Source organism: Calidris pugnax, unplaced genomic scaffold (assembly GCF_001431845.1).
Source record: "Calidris pugnax isolate Ruff unplaced genomic scaffold, ASM143184v1 scaffold300, whole genome shotgun sequence".
Lineage (NCBI taxonomy): Eukaryota > Metazoa > Chordata > Aves > Charadriiformes > Scolopacidae > Calidris > Calidris pugnax.
This window is the reverse complement of record NW_015091014.1, coordinates 200187-219387: the sequence shown is the minus strand read 5'-3', so window position 1 is coordinate 219387 and position 19201 is coordinate 200187. Positions and strand designations below refer to the sequence as shown.

Here is a 19201-nt window from a genome sequence, read left to right as displayed (position 1 = left end):
CCGAAACCTGCCCCGGGTGGGTTGTTTGTTTTTCCTTAAAAAAAAAAAAAAAAAAAAAGACACAACCCTTCTGCCTTCTCATGGCTCTCGAGAGATGAAAGCGACACTTTCTTGGCGGAGAGCGCAACCCCTCGCAATGGAAACGGTGGAGGAGGGCGGTGGGTGAGGGGTCTCCCTTGCCCAACACATTGCTGGGTGTGTGTGTGTGTGTGTGAATTTCCAGCTCTTTTTAGCAACTGGAGAAGAATTTGAGCTGCCACTTGAATCGGCGTCACCTCCCGTGGCTGTTTGTCTGCTCGGGATGCCCAGGCCTGCTCTTCCCAACGCCGTGTCCCCATGGCCCTGCCATCCATCGCTGCTCAAGCAGGACAAGGGTCCCCGAGGGCAGAGCCAGGTGTCCCCCCCGGTCCATGTCACCATGGGGTGAGAGGGGCAGCAGAGGGGATGCGGGGGCTGCCCCGTGCTGCTGACTGCGGATGAGGCCCAGCTTCACCTGGAGATGATGCTAGCCCTTGTCAAAACAGATAGGACTGCAGGAATAATTAATTGGGTAATTAGGCTAATATCGCGAGCCTGGCAATGGTTAACTGAAGGCCTTGATAAGTGTCCTGAGAGGCTGGTTAGTGCCTGCTTCCCCACCACCATCCTTGTCCCCATGTGGTCCTCCAGCAGCCCCCTCCTGCCTTACCTTCTCGATGAGGGTGACGAACTGGTTGTTGAGCAGCTTGATGTCCTCCTTCTCCTGCTGCCGCACAGCTTGGAATTCGGGGTCAATATCGAGGTGTATGGGGGCCAGGAGTCTCCCGTCGATGGCCAAGGAAGGGTAAGAGGAGCAGCGGTATCCCCCGTCCCCGTGGAGGCTGAGCGAGCTGTAGCCATTGCTGGCCACCTCGCTGGGACTGCGGTGGCCCAGAAGGTCCGGGGATGAGGTGCCGGCTGCTTTGCCTCTGCTCATCTTCCCTGACACCTCCCAGGAGGAGAGGGAGCCACTGGGGAAGGCTTTGCAGGGGTTAGTCATGCCCGGCTTGTGGCTCCGCAGCTCGAGGGAGGGGAAGGGAAGGGAAAGGGGGAAAAAAAAAAAAAAAAAAGAAGAAAGAGATGAAGTTTTCTTGCTGCTGCCTCAAAGGGAAGGAGAGTAGTGGCACGCTGAGGAGTTTGGTCGGCTTAATTCCTGTCTCCTCGGCTCGTGGGTTGGCTAATGAATTACAAGCACCTGTTCTCCTATGTTCATTAAACGGCGGAGGGTGTAACCGTTGATGTAATCCAGATCAACCTGTTGGCTTTTTATTTTTTTAATTTTTTTTTTCCCTCCTCTCTCTGTACCCTCCTTTTTTTTTTTTTTCTTTCCCAGGAGCTTGTTTGTGTGGTGAGGGCATAGGCACCCGCAGCAAAAACAAATCACTGGCAGGTAATTCGCTGGGCCCCGAGCAGCTGCTTTCCTCATCCTTAAATGGTGAAGAAAGGAATCAAAGGTGCTGGGCTCGGGGAGGAGGGCTCTGGGCACGGCTGGTGGTTGGCTCGTGGAGCCTGGGTTCAACCCCTGGCTCCTTTCCAGCCAAAATCTGCAGGAAGGAATCGTGACTTTTTTTTTTTAAATATTTTTTTTCATGTTTAAAATCCTAAAGAAAGAGTGAATCGACCAAGAGTGAGAATTTGGAGCCGCATCTCAAGCTCGTGGTGATCAGAGGTGCTCATGGGCTTCCTTTGACCACACAGGGCACATCACGGAAGCTTCTGGTGCTCAGAGTGTTTTGGGGACAATCGCTCTGGTTTGGAGCCCCCCTGCGTGTGGGGACCTGAGTGGGGTCCTGAGGTTGGTCACTCGTCTGCTCGGGTGACGAGGGAGACCTTCAGAACCTCTGGACACCAGGTGGGATCTCAGGAGTGCCCAAGTCTATCTTTGACCACTGGTCCCTGAAAACCCTTTTAAAAGCTGGAGACACCAAAAAGAACCGTCTTTTAATGAATTGCAGGCTGTAAGGTGGCACGCCCTTAAATACCTGTTTGGACCTGGGTCTAAACCAGTGGTGGACATGGCTTTCTTGAAAGCATTTTCCTGCTTTAACTCTGTTTCTCACGTGAAAGATCAGGAGCACCCATTTCTGCCTCTCTCTGTCTGTTCTTGGGAAAGAGGATGGTCTTCTCTGGCCAAAGAATTTCCATTTTTGGGGGGGAAAGCTGCTGTTTTACCTCTGGTTCTGTCCTGTGTTGGAAAACGAGCTGGGAATTTCCCTGCCCAGTGAAGTGAAGGAAAGCTGGGATTTGTCCCAGCTTCCCCAAGAAACACGTCTGATGACGTAGTAGTGTCTGGTTTAGGGAAAGATGACCCCTTCCAGTAGGGTTGACCTTTTCTTTTGATATTTTGCCAAGAACGGTGTCCTTTCACGTCAAGCCCATCCTACCAAAACACCCTTTCCAGGGAAAACACTTCCCCTGGTGGTCCATTTTGAATACAAAGTCCCTCGCTCAGCAGATCCTTGTGGGGTCTTTTTGGTTGAATCCTCACCCGCTTCATTTTAAGGCTTAAAACCCCAAATTTATGGCTGGGGGATGAGAAAGCTGGTGGCTCTTGCGAGGCGAGGTGAGATTATCTGTCTCATCGTGGGCTGCTCGGTTGTGGCTTCGCGGTTGGAGGTGCATCACGGGGCTTGATTAGCATCAGGGCACGAGGTCACCTGGCAGGTTTTTTGCTCCAGCGGGTACTGAGGGCAGTTGTGACGGCTCCTGGGGAACGATCCCTCCGAAGGAAGGAGCCAGAGGGGAAATGAGGCTGGTTGGGTTTAATAGCGGCCGGGAGCACGGGGATATTGCACCATGACGTTTTGCAAGATCCCGGGAATCGGCGCTGCAGAGAAAGCTCTGCTGGGCATCGCGTGGCAACCGCATCTGCGGGAGCATCAATCCCTGCTCCTTTCTCCTCTAAGGATCAATTCATTCACCTCTTTTTTTTTTTTTTTTCTTTTTTTTTTTTTTTTTAAAAGCATGAAAACTACCTCCAGATATGGCATAATGGGACCTGGTTACCTTAAAATTTTTTTTTTTTTTTTTTTTTTTTTTTTTTTTTTTCTTTGAAATCAAATTTCTGATGCTGGATCCAGCCCGGGAGGATGTCCCTTTGGCTGGAATGGTGTCTCCCCATGCGCAATGGCATAAAAAAATCCTCTCCTGGTGATCAGGTCTAATTGTAATATGTTGATTGGGGCCTTTTGAGTGCTGGCTTGTGTATCGTATCATGTACTACATCCCACACCTTCTCTGTGAAGGGGGAACCGAATCCTTCTGCCGCAGAAGGACTATGGTTGAGGATTAAAACTGCTTTTAATGCCTGGGAAAGACAGGGTGGAAGGTTCTTTTCCAGTGGGAGCATCGGGGCTGCTCTGCTCCAAGCTGAGAGAAGCTTTTCAAAGTCCTGCCTCCTTCCAGAGGGATGGGTATAATTTGCCATAACCCTCTAAGGAAAGCGTTTGCGAGCGGTCACCTCTGCTGGCAGGGGATGTGGGGAGGTGTGGGGAGATCCTGCAGGGAGGGGATGAACCTGCTGCTTTCTCACCTCTTCTTTCTGGCTGCCAAGGCTGAAGCTCCTCTGGTCCCACCTTCTTGACAGAGGGGTGAGGTGGGGGTCCAGGCTCACCCCCTTCGAGGGGAGATGCTGCTGCTCATGGGGCTGGGTCCTGGGGGGACCCACTGTTATGGCTTGAGAAAACTGTCTAAATGACAATAAATGATTACAGGTTATTTCATTACCCCATGACCTCTCCCCACCTGGAAAGGGGAATTGGGGAAAGCAAGGAAACCCACGGGTTGAAATATAAATAGATTTAATAGGAAAAGACTAAATAATAATAATACCAAAAAAAAAAGGATTAACCCTGATACTAATATAAAATATACAAGGATTAGGATTTTCCCTAGCCCATTCCATGATGAGGAGGCTGGTCCCCCCCAGCAGGGACAGCCAATGTGGGACCCTGCAAGCGCTGGGGCTTCGGGGGGAAGGGAAGGGCTCGGGGCTCTGGCACCGGGGCAAGGAGTTCTCAGGGTGGCAGCCACCAAGAGAGAGAGGGAGAGAACTCCTCAGCAAACTTCCTAATTTCTATGGAATGTGCCTTTTATGGTATGAAATAACCCTGTTGGATTTGGGGCAAGTTCCTGGGTCTCGGTCCCCCTCATCCCCACACCTCGAAAACCCTGAGTCCTTGAATCCCGCACCCCAGAGCTGGTGAGAAAGTAAGTATTTTCCCCAATTCAGACACTGTAGCCTTCTAAAAGTGCAGTTTTCCCCAGCATTAGAGGGGAAATTAGTCCCATGTTGCTCGACCCAGGACACCTGTGTTTCAGTCTGGCTGGGATATTGCTCCCCGGCGATGCCCAACGGCCTGAGCTGAAATGATGCTGCTCTTTGGTACCATGGGGCATTTTTCCATGCAGAAACCTGTGTGTCCCCCCCATCCCATCTTCCCCACGGTCGTTTCAAGGCTGGAGAAGGGAGGGATGAAGAAGCCTGGCTGCATGTTTCTCTCCCTCGTTCTCTTCCCTGCCCTGTGGGAGAGGCAGCGCTGAGTCAGGGTGTTTCTTCCCTTTCCTGCCCGTGCTCTCGATGCTCCTCCTCGGCCAGGTATTTGGTTCAATTGGGAATGGGCTGGTCTCCAAAATCAGGCTTTAAGATTTGGCGCCAGCCTTCTTGGCCATGCAGCAAAACAAGCCAAAAAAGGATGGGGACGAGAGGAAGGTGGTGACAGGGTGGAGGAGGCTCTGGAGGATGTGGTAAAGGGTCCGGTGTCCCCCCCAGTTAAACTCCTGTGTCCCATGGTGCTGCTGCCCGTGTCTTTTCAGCCTGGTCCACCTTGTCTCCTCATCCATTTGGATCCATCCAAAGGTGCTGAGTGATCCTGGGATCTCCCATTCTGGATATGTCTGGAGCGATCCAATTTATTGCTCCAAGTTTGTGGTGTGGTTGTTGGGGAAGTTGAGGTTTGGGGAGGGCTTTAACCCTCACGGGGTGGCTCGGGGGTGCTTAAACCTTTGCAGACAAACCTGGAGAGTCTTGTCACCCTTACCTTGATACGTGGAGATTCATCCCGACCATCTGGAAAATCGCCTTTCAGGGTTTATTGGCTCAATATGTATACACATAGGAGAATAATTTATTTATCAAGGTTCCATAAGTAATTGCTGTTTATTAAGTACAGATGATGTATGAAACATAAACAAAGAATCAGCATTTGCCCTGAGGAGTCTGAAGGACTAAGGTTAAGCAAGACAGAGAGAGGGTGAGGGATGGAGGGAGCCGTGGGGGCAATGAGGGGGTCAGTGGGGCTTGGTGGAGCCTCATCAGGTACCCAAGGAGTGGCCAGGGGGTGACCCTGTGTGCAGCCAAGTGACACATGGCTGGGGAATGTCTGATGTTGTGGCCACCGGGAGGACAAGGCAGAGCTGCTGCAGGTTCCTGCTTCCAGACAACCGGGTTCAATTCACTGGGTTCACCTCAGGTTTAAAAAAATACCAAGAGGAAAGGCCTATTTTGTTCAATGTTTGTTTTGCTTTTGTTCAATTTGGCTGCTGGCCCTCACCCTGCCCCAGGGGAGGCGGTTGCCCGCTGTGGGGCATGGGCTGGCGGGGGTAGGTTGGTTAATGGGGGTCCTGGACTGCCCAGAGGTGGGGTTGTGGTGAGGGGCTGTGATTGCAGAGACCCCTTGGTTCAGCTCCTTCTCTGCGGTCCTCCCCGCTGGAGAAGGGAAGGTGTAGGGCTGGGCTGGAGACGTGCCCGGAGCAGTGCTGGGACAGCCAGGGCCACGCCAGTGACCACAGGGCTTCATGCTAATTTGGGGATGAGTGTGGTTTTGCCATCGCTCTCCTCGCCTGACCCTTCCCGGCACTGGGGGATGGGGACTGAGGGCAGCGCCGGAGCCACCCTGTCCATGCTGGGATCGGGGCAGGGTGGCTGGGACAGGAGAATGTCACCCCAGACTGTGGGGCTTCGTGGAGCCTGGTTTGAGGGATGGTTGGAGGCAGCCCTGGGGCCTTCCCAAGCTCTGCTCCATCCCTGCTTTTTCCTTCTCTTATTCCTCCTTCCATCACGTTTCCATTCCCAGCTCCTCCTTTCATTCCATGGTGTGCCTGCCAAGAGCCATCCTCATCCCCATCCTCATCTCCTTCCTCCTCCCAGCCCCTTTCCCTTCTTCCTCCTCCTTGATTTCTGGGGGAACCAGCGAGCAGATAAAACTCTGGCGTCTAAATCACTTCCCCCAAAAACGGACGTCACTGGCAAGGAATTTACAGGAGGGTTTGGGAGGCAGGACGGGACGTGCCCACATCTGCCTCATGCTTGGGAAGGTTTCCAACCCAGCGGCTGCGCTTCGGCTCACGTAGTTTCCAGGAAATTTCAGGTATTGGAAAAAAAAATAAAATATTAATAATAAACCAGGTAGGACTACTGAAGTGGCGGTGACATCACTGGTTTCTGCTGGGGACCTGCAGGCTCTTCCCACTGTGCGAAGAGGTGACACCATCCCTGCCTGGGGCTGGGAAGCAGCCGTTGGATCCCCCTCCCTCCCAGCCCCAGGGTATCATCTCCCAAATAAAGGGATTTTGGCGTCATCTTAGAAACCGCTGCTTTATTTTCTTGGCTGGAGGCTGCCCCCAGGTCACCAAATCTCCGCGTGTTCTCGTCCCCTCCTTGTCCTCGTGGCAGCCACTCTTTGAGCCCCTTCCTTTGAGCCTGGAGGTTGCCAGTTCCCTTTTTAATTCCCCATCCTGTTACTTTGGCAAAACGGCTCCTTCTTTCCCAACGTCCCCGCTTATAAAAAGAGCATAAATCAGAGGCCCCGACGGGAGGATTTACTGCTTTGGTGTTTGTTTCTCAATCCCCAACTTGAGCAAATGACTTCATTCCTTTCCGATGGCACCCAGTATCCACCGCTCCGATTACAATCTGGCTCTTGTGCTCTTGTGTCACTTTTAATTAGGCATTTTGTTTCTGCATTGTGTGTCATTCTCCCAGGGTTGGCAGCATAAATAACGCTGTATTGTGTTTCAGTGGGGACTTGTGAGCCTTTAGCTCTTAATGAGCTTGCAGGGATATTTATGAGGCCATCTCCCTGTTTTGCAACGTGTAGGTTTTGAGGCTAAAATACGCTGGGATCTCTTTGTTTTGGGGAGGAAAAAAAGCCCACCTAAGACATCAAAGTGATAGAAAGTGGACGTTTGCATTGGGAATTGCAGAAACAGATTGTTTTGCCCCAAAGTGGGGACTGGTGGTGGCTGATGGAGCAGTCCCAGGCTGCAGCGGCTTCTCTCCAAAAAAAATCAGCATAACGGGAGCGAGCTTGGAAATTGAAGGGGTGGCACGGGAGGTTAGACCTTTTCGGGGTGTATTTTTGCTTTCTGATTTGGGGATTTGGGCTGCCGCCACGTTTATCATCAGGTCCAAACTGGGAGCCAGGCTGTGGTGGCAGTGGGAATGGGAGAAAGGGGATGGTGTCACCGCTTGATGCTGTGTCAGGACAAACTGGGGGGGAAGGGGAGGGGCAATTTGCTGCGGGTCAGAGACCCAGAGGTCTTTGGAGGATCCCGCAGCAAATTGCCCCCCCCCCAGTTTGCTCCTTGTGCTGGAGAACCATTCTATCTGTGCCCCCTCCCCTTGTCTCTGCGCTTTCCAGGGACCGCGTGCACAAATCATGGGGCAGAAGGTCTGAGTTTATATTCTTTTTTTTCCTCTTTCTGGCCACTTAACGTGAATTTGGATCCTGCTCTCCCACTTCTCACCTTGTGCCACGGGAATTTCCCAAATTCTGCCACCCAAGCCCTTGGTGACAGGGGCAGAAGGAGGAGGGCATGGCTCCCTCTGCTCCTGCCCCGATGCTGGGCTGTGGAGGGGCAGTTACTGGGTGGGTGGTTTGGGTGCCTCAACACAAGAAGGACGTAGAAACCTGGTGGAGTAAGTCCAGAGGCGGCCCCGGAGATGCTGGGAGGGCTGGAGCCCCTCTGCTGGTAGGGGGAGCTGAGAGAGTTGGGGGGGTTCATCCTGGAGAAGAGAAGGCTCCAGGGAGACCTTAGAGCCTCTTCCAGTCCCTCAAGGGGCTCCAGGAAAGCTGGAGGGGATGGACTCTTCATCAGGGAGGGGAGCGATGGGATGAAGGGGAAGAGTTTAATCTGAAAGAGGGGAGATGGAGCTGAGATGTGGGGAAGAACTTCTTTGGTGTGAGGGTGGTGAGAGCCTGGCCCAGGCTGCCCCAAGAAGCTGTGGCTGCCCCATCCCTGGAGGGGTTCAAGGCCAAGGTTGGAGGGGGCTTTGGGCAACCTGGTCTCCTTGAAGATGTCCCAGCCACTAGAAGTGGAACTGGATGATGTTTAAGGTCCCTTCCAACACAAGCTGTTCTGGGATTCTCTGACAATTCCACCACTTCCCTGGTTGGAGGGGACCTTTAAGGTCATCAAGCCCAACCATCAACTGGATGAACTTTAAAGTCCCCTCCAACCCAGACTGTTCTGTGATTCTCTGATTTGTTTTTAGAGGTGCAAAAATAGTTTCTGAATGCGAATGCTGCTCTAAGCCAACACGGTGCAGGAGTAAAACCCTGCAACTAAAGAGTGAATTGCTTTGAAGAGCAGAGTAACCCGTGCTTAGTTAACACCTGAACTTGATTAGGGCTGTGGGAGCCAAACGATAATTTGACTGATGTTGTTAGATAGGTACTTGCTCGGTTTATCCTGCAAAGTTAAAAGTCAAGCTGGATTAAAGCCAATTGTCTTAATCGATAACACAAATGCAAGGACAAGAAATATATGTAGAATAGATATGGTTACCCCCGGGGGCCGGGGAGCTGCCGGAGCCTCCTCGAGGAGGAGGAGGAGGGAGGGAGCTGCTCCTCCACATCCCGAGGTGTCTGCGCGGGAGGTTTTGGCACCAAAGCCCGTGCCCTGTAGCGCGGCTCGACGGGTTGGGAGCCCGAGCCAGCGCCTCTGGGCAGCGGGAGGAATCGTCCGCTCCCTTCCCTCCCTCCCGCCTCGCCGAGGATGTGTTTGACGTGTCCCACGCAAACCCCACGTGTGTCTGCGTGTGTCACACGGGCGCTAAGCCCGGCAGCGAGTCTGTAATCCCTCTTAAATCTGGTGCCTGATCTGATTCATCCTGATTGGTGTTTTTTTTTTTTTTCAACTCCTGGGGTCAAATTCTGCGCAGCTGATTCACGCCTGGTGCACTCAGGAACTCTGGAAGCCCAGTCCTGCCTTGAAAGGGCCCTTTTGCCTTTTTTTCATACTGGGTAAAAGCTCTTCCCTGGCTCCGAGGGGCTGCACAGCCCACGGTGCGTGGGGAGGAGCATCCTCAGCATCACCGAGAGCTGCTCTCCTTCTTGGATCTATTTTTCTTCATCTCCTTTTCCTGCCAAGCCCCTCTCCTCCCACCCCATCCTCATGTAACGTGAAGATCTGCCACGAGTGGAGCCGATGGCTGGGGGTGGCTTTGGGGTGCTGGTGGGTGCTGGGAGGAGGTGGGTGGGTGCTGGGGCTGGGGGGGGGTTCTCCAAGCAGCCACAGGACCACAGGTAGCCCCAGCTCTGCACAAGGTCAGACCCGAGCTTCCCTCCCCTCCCACCAACCTGGAAAGAGTCATTTATGTCATAGGCAATGTGGGCAGGTGGAAGATAATTAGAATTGTAATTATTATTGTCATCATTGAATGTATTGATTATGATGGTGCCTGACACAGCCCCACCACACCCTCTGCTGCCATCAGCACCCAGGGCTGGGCTCCCTGGCGGGTCCAAAGCTGAAATCCTGCCCTTTGTTCCTCCTCTGAACCCTGATCCCAAGTCCTCAGCTGGGAGAAGACCAGAGATCCCAGCAGAAGTCCCAGAGGAAAGGAGGTAGTTGCCCCTTCCTTTTGACTTTTGTTTGGAAGCTGCCAACTCTGTCCCATTTGGCTTAAAAGCCAGATTCTGGAGCAGTTGTGTCTTGGTGGTTGAGATATAAATGCAGAGATTTATCTGGAGATAAAATACCCGGAGGGGTGGAAAGTCCTGAAGCCCAGATCTTGGGAGCACCATTCTCCTTGTTTCTCTATTTCCCATCTTTGCAATTGTAGGAAAAACCCCTTGTCTCCCAGAGAGCTGGATTGGCCCCTCTGTAGGCAGAGATAACCATCGCAGCCCGGTGATTACAGCCGTAATAAAATCCTCGTAACAAATTAATCATTTGCGTTTTTTTTCCTTCCCTTTTCTTCCTCTGGCAGTGACTCATCAGCGAGGAAGCCCCGCACCCCTTTGGGTCAGCCTGGAAGCCCTGCACCCCTTTGGTTCAGCCCCTCTGCCTTTGCTTTCCTGCTTCTCTGCCTTCCACAGAATGGTTGGTGTCGTCACAGTTTTGGGTAGATCCCACAAAATCCCAATTTTACAAGTTGAGTGTATTGAATTCCTGCAGTTGCACGTGGAAAACATCCCTGGAGAAACCGTCTCTGGAAACCCTGGTGGGTACAAACCACCCTCTGCAGCAGGAGGATGGCTTATGCTGAATCTGATGGATTTTTTTTCCTTCCAATGGCCTGAAAATTCCAGCAGCTCTTCGCAGCTGTGTGTTGGGCAACGTGTTGCTCTGTGCGTGGGGGCGGAGGGAGGCGACACGGGTTTTCCTCCTGCCTCTCCCACCCATGTCCCACCCGCGTGGATGGTTTATCTCTAAACCACCCCATACAGTTCTCTGTTTTTCTTTGTTGTTTTTCTTCCGTAGGAGCATTTATTGGGCAAGAGATTTGTTTGGACAGCTTGGATTTTGCAAAAGATCTTGGAATTGGTAACTGGGGCCTGAGCCTGCGGAGCAGCTTTGTGCCAGTGTCGTCACCAGGGTGAGGGTGGTTATTTGGTTTGTGGTAAGTATTAAGAAACCCAGTCGTTGTCCCCAATTACGTTGCGCCAAGGGCTGTACAAACACGATGAATTAGGATGGCTGCCGTGTTGGATGCTTAGTTTGGGGGGAAAGTAAGACTTTAATCCTTCCTGGACGTGGAGATGAAGGACGACTTCTTGGTGTAACCGTGCCATTGGCTCTGCCCAGGCTGTCTCAGATGAGTTGAAAAGCTGACAAGAGCATTTCTCCTTGATGACTGTGTGAGGTCGTTTCTCTCCTTCCTTGCTCCACTCGCTTTGCAGAGTTATCCTTTAGCCCAGGCATGGATCAGGCCCACGAATTCCTGTATCACGGAATCACAGAATGCTATGGGCTTGGAGGGGACCTCTGGAGATAATCCAGTCCAACCCCCTGACAAAGCAGGTCCCACCCAGAGCAGGTTGCACAGGAACGTGTCCAGGGAGGGTTTGAATGCCTCCAGAGATGGAGACTCCACCACCTCCCTGGGCAGCCTCTTCCAGGGCTCTGCCACCCTCAAAGTCAAGAAGTTCCTCCTCGTGTTTAGGTGGAACTTCTTACGTCCCAGTTTGTGCCTGTTCCCTCTTGTCCTGTCCCTGGGCACCACTGGAAAAAGCCTGGCCCCATCCTCCTGACCCCCACCCTTGAAGTATTTCTAGGCGTTGATCAGATCCCCCCTCAGCCTTCTCTTCTCCAGCCCCAAAAGCCCCAAGTCCCTCAGCCTTTCCTCATCAGAGAGATGCTCCATCATCATCTTTGTAGCCCTTTGCTGTCCCCTCTCCAGCAGTTCCCTGTCCTTCTGGAACTGAGGATCCCAGAACTGGTCCCGGTGCTCCAGCTGGGGCTTCCCCAGGGCAGAGCAGAGGGGCAGGATGATCTCCCTCCACCTGCTGCTCACACTCTTCCTGATGCCCCCCAGGATGCCATTGGCCTTCTTGGCCACCACATTGCTGGCTCCTGGGCATCCTGGTGGCCACCAGGACTCCCACGTCTTTTTCCTCAGACTGTAATAACACCGCAAACTGTTGTACTGGTTTTACTTCAGCTCCCATAAACTGGTGGCGTTGCCTTGGCTGAAATGACCTCACGCTTTCCCTCTGCTCTGAATGGGGCACGTTAGTTTGCAATTGAGTTAATTAAAATGGGAGCGGAGGAGGATCTTCTCACGCCACGTACAATCTCGTTGCCGCGGGCTGTAGCGAGAAGGGATGGGTTTAACCAAGAAGTGAGGAGAGGGGACCATCAGCAGTGGTTAAAGGTGCTGGTCAGGGGGCAAGTTCCAGTTTGGGGTGGGTTAAACTGCTGCTGGCTTGAAAAATATGGCCAGAAGAAGTATGACTTTATAATTGCCCTATATTTTGGGGCTGGCCGGGGTGTTTTAGTGGCTCGAGATAGATGGGCTCTGGTGGGACCCCGTTTGTACTGTGGGAGTATCTGCAGAGCTGAGATTGGATCTGCTCTTGGGAACCTGGACAGACCAAGGGCTTCAGCAGCCAGGGCTCAAAAGTCGCTCAAAAGTCACTCAAAAGTGATTGTTGTGGGGAGAAAACGTGCATTTTCCCTTCTTTTCTGAGACATCCCATTTTCAGAAAAACCTGAGCCTGGCGTTACCAGGGCTGGCAATTTCATTGGCTCTGAGAATTGTGATGTTTTAATTTGTTTGTTTGTTTGTTTTTTCCTTAAGGCTTCAGCCGTGGGAGGGACTCTCCGCTTTCATGTAAAAATTATCCGGGTAATTATGATTATACATAATTACAACTATATTTATAGTTAATCCGTCATGATTTCTTGTAATCGTAAGATCTTGTAATTTTGGGGGAGAGGGGGGAAAAAAAAAAAGCCATCCAGCTTTAGGTGTGTGTAAAATAGGCTGGAGGAGGGGGAAAGTCCATAGCTTGGATGTCTCCACCGTGTGTCAGGCGCAGAGAGCAGCTCTGATGAGCCCGGGAAGGGTCCCCTCCCTGGGCTGGGTGTAACCAAATAATTAAACAGCGGCTTAACTACAGGTTGGAAAAGGCCAAGATTTACACTGACTTACTCTAAGGTATCCAAATCAATATATTGGTAATAAATACCAAAACACATATACACGCCCCATTTCATGAGTCACATACACCCCGCCACCCCACCCTTGAACTGCTCGGAGCAGCGGGCGACTCCAGTGCCCCTTTTATAAATCTATAGATATGTCTGTGAACATAAAAACATATAAATATGCAGTGGAGGAGAGAGAAAATACTTGGATCCAGTAAAATTCACGAACACCCACATTCTTAAAAGCTAATGTCTGTATCAAACGGGCACAGACAGGGAGGGGGTGAGAATGGCTTAGAGTTATAAGAGTTAGAAGAATAGCCTGTCATTAAAATTTCCCTCTTCTGGAGTTTGGAGGAAATACTCCCAGTCCATGGGCATTCCTTGGTCGATAATTGAGCAGGTTGGCTCGCCCTGGCCCATTAACCCTCTGGGTGTCAGCCCCAGTGTCCCAGCTCAGGGGAGATGCTGGTCCCAGCCCTGCTGTGATCCAGGAGAGCTCAAAGGGTCTCTCTGCAGTCGCTATTAATGGGGTCCGAAATAACTGACTTTCATCAACTGCTTTTCCAGTCTGGCCCAACTCAGACAATGGGATATTCTGGTACTTTCCACCAGTTGTCCAAACCCAGAACTTGCCAGATCTTGAATTTTTGGCATCACCCCCCCACTCTCCCCTCTCTTTGGGCCGGGATCCAGGTACTGTCAGGGGGTGATCGATTATCGACTTGTTTCCAAGCAAGAGGGGCCGTAGGAACTGGGTGCACCAAGGAGTTGCCGTAATGTTCTGGTCCATTGCCCTTGGCATTCTTTCCCAGTTTACGCTGGGTTGTTACGTGGCCCAGGTGGGGGGAAATGATGCCAAGTGGTCTAAGGAGGGGGGAGGGATTGCTCCACCGCACGGGAGGTGCTGGCGAGTGGTTTTGTGCTGTTTTCTAAACACCTGGGGGTTTGGACTGATGATGTTCTTTTTGGGGTTTCAGCAAACAGAACAAGCGTGGCAAGCTGGGAGCTGGAGGAGGTGTTTCACAGCAGTGGATGATGCCTCCAGCAGAAGGCAGCTTTCCAGGGTGACCAGGCAGCGCGAAGTTGAGCCCAGGGCTCCCTGGCAGCGCAGGAGGAGGGAGGAGGAAAGGTGAGATGTGGCTCCTGGAGGGATGGGAGCTTGGTGGATGCCTTGTTGTTAATGTGGAGCTGGCTCTGTCAGCCCGAGCTGCCCCCAGCTCTTCCTGCTGGTCCCGTGATGCCCCTTTAATAGAATCATAGAATGGTTTGGGTTGGAAGGGACCTTAAAGCCCACCCAGTGCCACCCCCTGCCCTGGGCAGGGCCACCTCCCACCAGCCCAGGTTGCTCCAAGCCCCATCCAACATGCCCTTGAACCCCTCCAGGGATGGGGCAGCCACAGCTTCTCTGGCCAACCTGGGCCAGGCTCTCACCACCCTCACACCAAAGAACTTCTTCCCCAGATCCCACCTAAATCTCCCCAATTTTTTGGTTGAAAACCCTTCCCCGTCATCCTATGGCTCCCCTTCCTGATCAAGAACCCCCCTCCAGCTTTCCTGGAGCCCCTTGAGGGACTGGAAGGGGCTCTAAGGTCTCCCCAGAGCCTTCTCTTCTCCTGGCTGAAGGCTGCTCTGCTTGGTTGGAGAAAGGAGAGGTGGAGCTGGAAATCACAGTGTGATTTAGGTGAGACCCATCGCACCGGCCTCGAGCACTGAAGGAGGCTGTGGAGCCACATTCTGGGGAGCAAATTGCGGTTTCCCTGAGTGAAGCTGCACGGAGTTTGCAGCAGGAACAAAAGGGAGGCGTGTGCCAAGGGCGCTGGAGCAGAAAGAGCCCACAGGAGTGATGTCAAATCCTCAGCAAAGCTGTTTGTTTAGGAAAGAAGGGAGGATTTCAGCCCGTTCAATTTCTCCAACGGAAGACTCAGAGGCTGGCAATTTAACATTAACAGAGGGATCACACCAGGTTCAGGAGAGCTGTTTAAGAGCTTCGGAAGTGGGCAGTGGCAGAAGACTAAAGACGCCAATTAAACAACTTCAAATTAGAGGTAAGGCTCTGAGATATAGCGGGAGGGTTCCTGTTGCAAGGCAACAAACTGTGCCGAGGTGCCAACCTTTGGAACAAGTGAATCTGTCGGATCAGCCAGCCCTTGCCTTGCTGGAGGAGCCACGTTCCCGTCGTTGAGATAGAAGGCTGAAGAGCTGCGTCATTCTCTTGAGCTTTACAGCCCTGGTGACACAGGAAGTAGGACTAAACAAACCCATAAACCTTCTCCATAGATAACCCCCTCATCCTCATCTGGCTCGTTCCTGCATCAGGTGTTGGTGTTCGGTGCCTGCATTCGGGGCAGGAAGAGAAGAGGTTCCCTCTGGACCGGTCTCTGTCTTCACAGGAATTATTGAGGAGCTGGAAATTGTTATTAATAAGACTCCTTAGATCCTGAATCACGGAATCCCAGAATGATATGGGGTGGGAAGGAACCTCTGGAGATCATCTAGTCCAACCTCCCTTCCAGAGCAGGTCCCACCCAGAGCAGGTTGGATTCATCCAGGGGGGTTTGAATGTCTCCAGAGAAGGAGACCCCACCACCTCCATGGGCAGCCTCTTCCAGGGCTCTGCCACCCTCAAAGTCAAGAAGTTCCTCCTCATGTTGAGATGGAACTTCTTATACTCAACTTTGTGCCCATTTCCTCTTGTCCTGTCACTGGGCACCACTGGAAAAAGCCTGGCCCCATCCTCCTGACACCCACCCTTGATGAGATCCCCCCTCAGCCGTCTCTTCTCCAGACCAAAAAGCCCCAAGTCCCTCAGCTTTTCCTCATCAGAGAGATGCTCCAGGCCCCTCAGCATCTTTGTAGCCTTAAAGGGGGAGCATCTTCAGCTGCAGGGGTGGGTGCGAGTGCTGCTTGTGTTGACGTTGCTTTTGGGTGGTGTTATCAAGCAAAACAGCTTGACGGTGTCATCCTGAGCACCCCCTGAGTGCCCCGTCCTCCTTTTGCAAAACCCCAGTCATGAGACCACCAAAACACTGCTCGTCATTAGGACACTAATGAATTCATGACTCAGTGGGGAAGCACTTTGGAGCAGCGCTCTCCAACCGGGACCGTGCTGTGCAAACACAAAACCTGGGGGCACTCCCTGCTCCAGAAAGCTTCGAGTCCAAACATCGCATTCCGAACACGAGAGAGCACACGGGTTGGACAAGATGATCTTTAAGGTCCCTTCCAACCTAGAAGATTCTGTGATGATTCTGTGGGATAGCGAGGGAGGATGTGGAAACAGGAGACTGATGATCTGAAAGGTCCCTTCCACCCTGGACAATTCTACAATTCCATGTTCTTAGTGCACAATTTTGCTCATCTGCAGAAATTTCTTTGTTTTCCACTACATCATGACCATTATTTTATTTTTTTCCCTGCTTTCTGGGCTGGAACCGAGAGCTCGGTTCCTTTTCCCAAGGATTTGTGGAGGGATTTAGCATTTGTGACCCTTTTCCAGCTTCCGCTGTGTTGTGACTGTTATTTTTTTAAATTATTTTTCCACTTTCTGGGCTGGAATTGAGACCTCGGTTCCTTTTCCCAAGGCTTTACGGAGGGGTTTATCATTTGTAGACCCTTTGCTGGCTTTGTGAGCGTTGGGGCTGCTCCTGGGTGGGCAGCGACAGGGCTGTGACGCCGAGCACGGCAGTGGGATGTCAAAGATATCACTTTCCCAAGTGATACGGAGTCTTCTGAAGCCCCGCAGGACGTTCACGTGGGGCTTGGAGGTATTTACCCGTCCCTGCGGTTGTGAAACTCTGCGGGGTTACCATGGCATCCCAACAACACCAGCAAACTCTGCTTAGGACACCTCTGGGTGACCGGATCCTGCTCTGGCTTAACCTGACTTGAAACTGGATTATTTCAAGGGGGAATATTCACTCTGCAAGGACTCGTTGTCCATAGTGGGGAGTGGTGAGACTGAGAGCTGGGGACCCCATAGGGAGAAGGTGGAGGAGGCTTTTCTGGGTCTCTCCCATCCTGGCACAGAAAGGAAAGGCTGGACTTTGAATGGGAGACAGACTCATCCTTGCCTAAAATCAGTGGTGCTGCACGGCAGCAATTAAGATTAGAAAAATGGCTTTTCATTGATCTGATCCCTGATAGCCCAGAGCAGGGTGAAGTTCAGCTCTTGTAGTGCTGAACTGGTGTTTCTGCTGGGGCTGCAGGGAACAGCGTTGCCTTTATGGTGGTTTATCCCCTGAGTTTTACCTGGCTGGGCTGCAAAAAAAAAATAGAAATAAAAATCCCTGTCCGCTGATAGAAAGGAGTTGAAGCTGGAAAATCTGATTTAAAAAAAAAAAAAAAACAAAAAACACAAACCAACAAACCTGATAAAATTCAGTGGTCGGGTCTTGCTTTGGTGGGAGTTATTTTTGTGTGACTGAGGCTAAAATCCCGCTTTCAGCTTTAATCCCTGACTTCCCAAGACACCCCGGAGCTGTTTTAAGAGAGCAGCCTCTCTCTTTCTTCCATCTTGGAAGGACCTGGAGGCTGTGCGTGGACGAAGTGAACCCCGGGCTGTCCACATCAGCCACGGCCAAGTACAGCTGGGTGTGCACAACGCGCAAATTTACTTTACACTCAATAGATTGTTATTTATTTAATATTTTTTTTTGCTGGTGAAAGCCAAACTGGGAGGAATCTCGCCTCGTATGTCTCTGCCTGGCTCCAATCTCTCCCTTACCCTCCTTCGAAAGGAGAATTTCCTTGTGGTCGCCGGGTTCTTTGGCCAACTCTTGTTCTTCCCGCAGAGAAGGAAGTGCATGTTTTGGAGGGGCTGTGGCCCAGGACACGCAGCCGGTGCTGTCTTGCTGCCCTGATGAGGGGCAGAGCCAAAGGGTGACACATTCAGGGAATTTATGACCCTATAATAAAAAGATCTGTCCCTTTGAGGCTGTTGTTTATAAATGCAGAATGCCCATAAAATGAACTTTTTCTCTTCTGCACGGGAACCCAGAAATTGATGTGGAAACTTCTCCTGCTGCGTTTTGAGGGTGGGCTCACCCGCTGGGTATTCCCCTGTGCAGGGTGAGACCCACCTAAACCACCTTTATTTTAGCAGTAACAGTAGAGAGGAGGCAAAACCGTGGTGTCCAGGGCTGCCTGTGGCATCTCCCATTGCCCTGGGTGCTGCTGGCAGAGCACAGCGTGTGTCCAGGGCTGACACTGGCTTTGGGTGGCATTAAACTTGGGGGGCCTTTAGGAAAGTTGGGGGGGGGACTCTTGATCAGGGAGGAGAGCCGTAGGATGAGGGGGAAGAGTTTGACACTGAAAGAGGGGAGATGGAGCTAAGATGTGGGGAAGAACTTCTTTGGTGTGAGGGTGGTGAGGGCCTGGCCCAGGTTGCCCCGAGAAACTGTGGCTGCCCCATCCCTGGAGGGGTTCAAGGGCAGGTTGGAGGGGTCTTTGGGCAACCTGGTCTCACTGAAGATGTCCCAGCCACTAGAAGGGATGGAACCAGATGAGCTTTAAGGTCCCTTCCAACCCAAAATGTTCTGTGATTCTCTGGCCATTCCACCACTTCCCTGGGTTGGAGGGGACCTTGAAGGTCATCGAGTCCATCCATCAACCCACCACTGCCCAACCCACCACTGCCCCATGGCCCTCAGCACCGGCTTTTAGATCCCTCCAGGGATGGTGTTTGGGGAGTGGAGCCATAGGACGAGAGGGAAGGGTTTTCAACCAAAAATTGGGAGATTGAGGTGAGATGTGGGGAAGAACTTGTTTGGTGTGAGGGTGGGGAGAGCCTGGCCCAGGTTGCCCCGAGAAGCTGTGGCTGCCCCATCCCTGGAGGGGTTCAAGGGCAGGTTGGAGGGGGCTTTGGGCAACCTGGGCTGGTGGGAGGTGGCCCTGCCCAGGGCAGGGGGTGACACTGGGGGGGCTTTAAGGTCCCTTCCAACCCAAACCATTCTATGATTCTATGAAAATGGGCTTAGCTGAAGCTCAGATCTCCTTTCTGCTGTTGCACGGGGGAGGTACCCAAACAGTTAAAAATCAATATATATCTCCTCCTCTTCTCATTTCAGCATCCATTTAGGAAAGCAGGGGAGAAACCCTGAGGAGATGGAGCTGGGACCTATCCTGTTGTCCCCCTCTGCCGCGGGAGCCCAGCAGAGCTTGTCCTTCAGTCCTTCACATCCCCTGGGGGCTGCAGATGTGGCAGGGACCGAGGGAGGTGGGAACAAAGCCGTGTCTGAACGCGGGGACACGGCGCCAGGTGTGTCCTGGCCCTTCCCTGGCCCTTCCCTCCTCTCCTGCTCCGATT

At 52.3% G+C, this 19201-nt stretch overlaps 1 protein-coding gene across 1 annotated transcript in view; it reads right to left on the bottom strand.

Moving 5' to 3' along the window:
• Positions 1–1178, bottom strand: part of KRT80 (keratin 80, type II) — a 17601-nt gene extending 16423 nt beyond the window's left edge. Inside the window, exon 1 of the mRNA XM_014955702.1 lies at positions 689–1178. Within this exon, the coding sequence (XP_014811188.1) occupies positions 689–1018 (330 nt within the window). The 5' untranslated portion in view covers positions 1019–1178. The remainder of the gene's footprint in view (positions 1–688) is intronic.
• Positions 1179–19201: the final 18023 nt, after the last annotated feature.